This window comes from Felis catus, chromosome B3, assembly GCF_018350175.1.
Source record: "Felis catus isolate Fca126 chromosome B3, F.catus_Fca126_mat1.0, whole genome shotgun sequence".
Classification (NCBI taxonomy): domain Eukaryota; kingdom Metazoa; phylum Chordata; class Mammalia; order Carnivora; family Felidae; genus Felis; species Felis catus.
This window is the reverse complement of record NC_058373.1, coordinates 60,035,774-60,043,431: the sequence shown is the minus strand read 5'-3', so window position 1 is coordinate 60,043,431 and position 7,658 is coordinate 60,035,774. Positions and strand designations below refer to the sequence as shown.

Here is a 7,658-nt window from a genome sequence, read left to right as displayed (position 1 = left end):
TGCATTAAGTATGAGCTAAATGTGGCACTTTGAATCACTGGGAAGATAAGGATTCACTAGTAACTTATTTGGGTACAAAAAGCTTGCAGAATAAAGTTGGTTTCCTACCTTTCACCATATACCAAACTGAATTCCAGATGAATCAAAACTCTAAATGTAAAAAATTAAATCCTAAAAGTACTGAAAGGAAAGATAAGACACTTACTTTTAAGTCAGCCTGGGGAATGCCTTTTAAAATATAACACAAACCCCAGAAGCCATAAAGAAAAAATAGATAAATTTCATTCCTTATAATTTTGTTAGTTGGAAAAACTCATAAACAAAGTTAGGAGAGCCTGGGTAGCTCATTTGTTTGAACATCTGACTTTTGGTTTTGGCTCAGATCATGATCTCACGGTTTGTGAGTTCAAGCCCTGCATCAGGCTCCACACTGATAGTGCAGAGTCTGCTTGGAATTCTCTGTTTTCCTCTCTCTCTGTTCCTCCTCCCTTCACTCTCTTTCTATCAAAATAAATAAACTTAAAAAATTAATATAAATGAAGTTAGAATATATGAACAATGACCAGGGAGAACTGGGAGAATGTTAGAACAATGAACTGGGAGAAATGTTTGAAACTTGTACCACAAAGTGTTACTTTCCTTAATGTAAAAGGTACCTGCAAATCAATAAGTCAAGAACAACAAACCAACAGAAAAAAAAAACCAACAGGTGAAGGATATGATGGACCATTCACAAAAAAGGAAATTCAAATGTCTCTCTTAAATACATAAAAATATGTCCACCCTTATTTAATATAAATAAAAAATAAAACTACCCTGGGATATCATTTCTTTCACCTATCAGATTGGCAAAGATAAAATAGTTTGACAACTTTCTGAGTTAGTGATGGTGTGGGAAAGTGTTATTCTCTTATAATCCTAGTAAGAATGTAAATTGATTCAGCTTTATAGAGGGAAATTAAGTAATATCTACCAAAACCTTAAGTGTCTATATTTTTGAGTCAGCTATTTCACTTCTACATATTCTAATGCAAATAACCAAACATGTAAAATGAAATTTATAGAAATATATTGATTGTACTGGTAGTTACAATAGCAAGATATCAGAAACTATATAAACGTCCATAAATAAGGTACTAGATAGATAAATTATATTCAATAGACAACCATGCAAATGTGAAAAAGAATGAACTGGCTCTACATGAATTAATATGGAACCATCTCCAAGTTATACCATTAAATGCAAAAAGCAAGGTGTGAATAGTATACTAGCTTTGCATAAATGGTGTGGGGGGAGAATATATATGAATTTGTTTGTGTTTATGTAGAATATTTCTGGAAAGCTATTGCTTTGGTGTAGGGCAATTCAGTGCCTGGGTGTAAGGCTTTCTGTATACCCTTTAGTGTAAGAAATAAGCCCACTGACCCAGTCAAAGGAGGGAGAGGAGACTCGGAGCACAGTGAAGGGAGTCTTTAATCAACATTCTTGCAAGAGGGGTGTCTGATGGACAGGCACACTAGGGGTGGTTACAGCAGGCAATTTATCTCCTACCATGCAAGTCCCTCCCCTGATTCCTCATTGGCTGAGTACAACAGAGGTTACAGCCTTACCAGGAAGTCGCCTATGCCCATGTAAGGCAAAAAGTAGTTTAAGGGGAGCAAAGGTAAGTTTCTTGAGGTGATGCAGAGACCTCAGTTATTTGGCGCACGCTCATTGCAAAGCCCGTGAAAAATAAGCTCCTGAAATGGAGAGAGTAAGGAGAACCAGAAAGTGAGGTATCTAAGGGTTTGGGACTCCAGAGTGTGTGTGTGTGTGTGTGTGTGTGTGTGTGTGTGTGTGTGTGTGTGTGCGCGCGCGCGCGCGCGCGCGCGCTAGCCGGGGAGAGAGAGTGATACATATTTCCAATAGGTTGTAAACCTATTGTTAACTAGATAGCACAGCTTTTATTTGGTATTTCTGAATATGAATCATCTCACTTCTCACATTTAGCATCTTTATACCACAACAATGTATTGTAATTATTTGAAAAATAACAAAAACTTGCAAGAGAAAGAAAAGGCTGTTTTCTTTCCAAAAGACAGACTGAAAGACTGTTTTCACCACAGTGAGTCCTCTGGCTCTGGGAGGGCAATGGGGGAGTCATGGGCTGGTATCCCTTTTTGGATTTGTTTCACTTTTGGTACTAATAGAGATAATCTCTCCTGATACAATTCCCAAGGAACTCCACAAACACCCACTTTCTGGCAGTATTTCAGTTGGGGCATTTGGGGGGAGCCTGTGACATATTGCTATGTTTTGGTTGAGTGGGGTAAAGGAGAATGGGAGATTTGAGGAAGATGGAGGCATGAGTGACCAGAAAGTTCGGTCCTGCTTCCCACTACATCCACACCTTTCAACTTCCCAGCCTCTGGCAGAAAAACAAAGTGGCCAGTGTATACCCAAGAAGGATTCATTTATTCATTCATGATACAAACATTTATTGAACACTATTGTTCATCAGGAACTGTAATAGACACTGGTAATACAGTAATAAATTAGATAGATGTGTCTTTACCAACAAGGAGCTTATATTCCAGCAGGAGGAAACAGTGTTAAGTGCTTCTACTGTTAATTATTTGCTTGCCATTGTGATAACTGCTATAATAGAAAAGTTCCAAGTTCTATGACCTAGGTGTGGAGGTCCAGGGAGGTTTCCCTGACAAAGCAAATTTAAGCCAGGAAACAGGAAAGATAGCTAGGCAATGGGGCAAGGGGTGGGACGGTATGGGAGGAAAGAGAACAGCATATGCAAAAGCCCTAAGGGAAGGAGCAATCAAAGGAAGGTCAAGGGACTGGATGGAGCAAAGCCTGTGGTGAGAAGTAAGGCAAGGGCTGAATTTTGCAGAGTTGAGTTAAGGATTTTGAATTTTATCCTCAGAGTTCTGGGAAGTTAACAAATGGGACTTTAAGCAATGGAGTAACAATCACATTAGCATTTCTTAAAATACCACTCTGGGGCTCCTAGGTGGCTCAGTCAGTTAAGCTTCCTGACTTCAGCTCAAGTCATTATCTCACAGTTCACAATTTCAAGCCCCTGCTTAAGATTCTGTCTCCCTCTCTTTCTGCCCCTCCCCTGCTTGCACTGTCTCTCTCTCTCTCTCTCTCTCTCAAAAATAAATAAAAGTATTTTTAAAATGGATTTAAAAAATAAAATAAAATACCACGCTGGCTGGGGGCCAAAGTGGAAAAGAGAGGACCAGTAAGAGTCTGCCATAATGATTTAAGTGAGAGATGATGGTGGCCTGGTCAGGGGAGTGATGGTGAACATAGAGGTGGACTGATTTGACAGAAATGCAGGACATGAAATTGGTAAGACACACTAATGTTTGGGTTACAGGGGGCAGGGAAGAAAAGATATTCAACAGGACTCCCACTTTCAAATAAATTAATGATGCTGGTACATTGCTTTACAAAGCATTTTTACATACATTATCTCATATGATCTGAAACTTCAATTGTGTAAACTAAGTAAGAGATCATTATTCCTGTTTTATTGGTGAGGAAACAGGTCCAGGGAGTAAACATATTTATTTTAATGAATGAATTAATGAGTAAATCAATTAACATACTGCCTCCTTCCAGAAAGAATTTAAGATGACTAACAGTGAAACATGATGTTTCAGAAGAGCATATATTGTGGTGCCTGACTGGCTCAGTGGGTAGAACATGTGACTCTTGATCTTAGAGTCGTGAGTTCAAGCCCCACATTGGGCATGAAACTTACTTAAAAAAAAAACAAAAACTTAGGGGCACTTGCCTGGCTCAACTGGTGGAGCATCTGACTCTCAATCTCAGGGTCATGAGTTTAAGCCCCCATGTTGGCCATGTAGCCTACTTAAAAAAAGAACATATATTGGGGTACCTGGGTGGCTCAGTCAGTTATACCTCTGACTTTTAAAACACTTTTTTTTAAAGTCTTTATTTATTTACTTTGAGAGACAGAAAGAGCACAAGCTGGGAAGGGGCAGAGAGAGAGGAAGAATCCCAAGCAGGTTCTGTGCTGACAGCATGTAGGCTGCTTAGGATTCTCTTTCTCTCCATTTCTCTCTGCCCCTCCCCTGCTCTCTCGCTCTCTCTTTCTCTCGAATAAATAAATAAACTTTAAAAGAAGAGCATATATTTAAATGATGCAAAAGATGAATAGAGATGGAGATAAAATAGCAAAAATGAGACTAAAACTGCACATTACAGGGGCTCCTGGGTGGCGCAGTCGGTTAAGCGTCCGACTTCAGCCAAGTCACGATCTCGCGGTCTGGGAGTTCGAGCCCCGCGTCAGGCTCTGGGCTGATGGCTCAGAGCCTGGAGCCTGTTTCCGATTCTGTGTCTCCCTCTCTCTCTGCCCCTCCCCCGTTCATGCTCTGTCTCTCTCTGTCCCAAAAATAAATAAACGTTGAAAAAAAAATTTTTTTTTTAATGTACATTACAATCTATCTGTAAACATGGTGTCCACACACTAGAAGTTTATCTCTGAGCCTTCCAGGATCTGATTTCCCAAGATTTCACAGTTTGTGGTAAAGACTGGACTCAAACATAGGTCAGGTCCAGCTCCGGTCCCATACATACATTCGACTTCATTATTAGCCTATAATCCAAATTATCACTAGGAAGTTCTCTCTATTCAGGCCTCTTTTAATACCTCTCAAGGATTTTTGCTTCTAGATAGAGCAAACTAGTTTGATACTATAGCCCCTGTTGATAACAACCAGAAAAACTGAATAAAATATTTCACATATCTGCCTGAAGGCATCAAGGCATCAAGGATTTGAGGGATCAAGATCTCATGGAGAAGAGAAGCACAGAGAGGTAAGCCTGACAGAGTGCCACTTTTCCCTTTAGGACATTTGCTGATTCACAATTGGCGGATGACAGCCTGAGAATCTGAGCAGATCTTCTGGCAATCTCGCAGGGCTGGAGGATATAAATTGGAGCTCCAGGGCCACCAGGATGAAGGGCCTCAATAAATACCCCAGGTTTTCAATCAGGACCCCTGAAGGACTCTACTCCAGGAGTAAAGGTAATAGGAAATAGACCAACGCTTACAAAGACTGAAACCCAGTTTTGCTTGTTTGTTTTTAGGCACTCAATTAATGGAGATTTTTATTCCTGCTGACATTGTTATGGATGCTATTATTATTTATCTAATAAAGTTTAAATGTTGAAACAGTATAGGATGGTTAAAAATTTTTTTATTGTGGTAGAAAACGCATACCATAACATTTATCATCTTAACCATTTTTAAGTATACAATTCAGTAGTGTTAAGTATGTTTACATTGTTGTGAAAGAGATCTCCAAAACCTTTTCATCTTGCAGAATTGAAACTTGAACTCCCTCATACTCCCTCCCCTCAGGCTCTGGTAAGTATCATTCTACTTTCTATATCATTAATTTGACTTATTTAGATACTTCATGTAAGTGGAATCATACAGTATTTATCCCTTTATGACTGGCTTATTTCACTTAACATAATGTCCTCAAGGTTCATCCATGTTGTAGCATGTGACAGGATTCCCTTCCCTTTTAGGGATGAATATTCCATTGTATGTATATACCAAATTTTGATTATCCATTCATCCTGTGATGGACATTTGGGTTGCTTCTTCCTCCTGGCTATTGTGAATAGTGCTGTGGATATGGGTGTGCAAGTATCTCTTTGAGACCCTGCATTCAATTCTTTTGAAAATATACCCAAAATGGGATTGCTGGATCATATGGTAGTTCTATTTTAAACTTTTTGAGTAACTGCCATACTGTTTTCCAAAGTGGTTGCATCATTTTACAATCCTACCAACAACTTCTCAATTCCCACCAATACTTGTTATTTTCTGTTTTTTTTTTTTTAATAGCCATCCTAATGGATGTAATGTAATATCTCAATGTAGAGGGTTTTTTTGAAAAATAAAAAGTTGACACACATTAGTTTCAGGTGTACAACATAGGGATTAGACAAGTCTTTACATTATGCTATGCTCACCACAAGTGTAGTTACCCATCTGTCACTATATGACGCTATTACAGTACCATTGACTATATTCCCTATGCTGTGCCTTTTATTCCCATGACTTATTCATTCCATAACTGGAAGCCTGTACCTCCCACTCCCCTTCACCCATTTTACCCACTTCTCCACTCCCTCCCCTCTGGCAACCATCAGTCTGTTTTCTGTGGGTCTGTCTCTTTTGTCTGTTTGTTCTTAGATTCCACATATAAGTGAAATCACATAGAATTTGTCTTTCTCTATATGACTTATTTCACTAAACAAACAAACATAGGGGTTCATATGTTTTTGAACTAGTGTTTTCATTTTCTTTGGTTAAATAACCAGTAGTAGACTGGGTTGTGTGGTATTTCTACTTTTAATATCTCAGTGTAGTTTTGATTTGCATTTTTCTCATGATTAGTGATATTGAGCATCTTTTTATGTGCTTTTTTTGGCCATTTGTATAGTGTCTTTGGAGAGACATCTATTCAAATCCTTTGCCTTGTTTGCCTTGTTACTGCTCTATCCTTGGGCCTAGAATATTCAACACATAGGTACTCAATAAATGTTAAATGAATAGTTGAAAGACAACCTTGACATTCAAGGAAGGCCTTAGCTCAAAGGAATGCTCTGATGGGAGTTGTAAGCCTCTATGACAGGCCAGGATGGAGAACTATTTGTCCTTTAAGTGCTTCTGAAATCACATGAAGTCTGCTCAGCTCTGCAAAATAAAATCAACTTTAAGCACTGACATTTCAGGCAAAGACCATGATCCAAGACTTAAAGGAAACAGATGCCTGCAGGTGATCACTGTCCAAACTCCTTAGACTGCCTGCCTGAAGCTCTTCATCCCTTGGCTCTAGACTCATTTTTCCCTGCTACTTGCCACCTCCCACTCTTATCTCTAGCTATCAGAATGACTTGCAGTTCCTGACTGCTTTACTGCATTCCAACCCCTTTGTCTGTTAGATTTTAGCTTAAATGCCACTCCCCTCCAGGAAGCCTTCCTTGATTCACAATCCCAAGATTGGACAAGTTGCCTCTCCTTATGCACCCATAACACCTTGCACTCACTCCAATGGTGGTTATCACCACTCTGTGTTAGAACCTCCTGTCCATTTTTCATTTTCCACATGCTTAGATTTGAGCTCCTTGAGGGCAGACCCTGGTCCTTCTTGTGTCCTCAGTGCCTAGCTCAGGACCTGGCCCCTATAGAAACTCTGAATATTTGTTGAGTGGAAGAGTTAATGAATGTACTGTTAAAATCAAGATTCCTGAAAGAGTCTGAGGGTGTGGTAGTTGAAAAGTACTTCAGAGGTCACTGTCTCTGTAAGATGTTCCCATCCACAATGTTTTCCTGAAACCATTTTTCATGATTGTTAGGCAACAACTACAGAATGAAATAATTATATGTTACTTCCAGGTCCCTGCTGTTAGGGTTCTCCTGGTTCTCTCCTACTCTTTAATAGGGCCATCAACCTACTATGCAATTCTCACCACACCCTCTTCTCTCCCTCTGGTCAGTTACACTTACCATTTTGTTTATATATAATAGAAGTATTTATTTAATGTGTGTGCATTTAATATATGCCCAAAACAGCTGTCTTAGTCATGTAGCAGTACCTGGAGGGCAGGTGCA

General features: G+C 39.3%; 1 protein-coding gene across 1 annotated transcript in view; it reads left to right on the top strand.

Moving 5' to 3' along the window:
• CCNDBP1 (cyclin D1 binding protein 1) overlaps nucleotides 1-5,032 on the top strand; it is a 38,943-nt gene extending 33,911 nt beyond the window's left edge. The window contains exon 12 of the mRNA XM_023255449.2: nucleotides 4,877-5,032. Within this exon, the coding sequence (XP_023111217.1) occupies nucleotides 4,877-4,922 (46 nt within the window). The 3' untranslated portion in view covers nucleotides 4,923-5,032. The remainder of the gene's footprint in view (nucleotides 1-4,876) is intronic.
• Nucleotides 5,033-7,658: the final 2,626 nt, after the last annotated feature.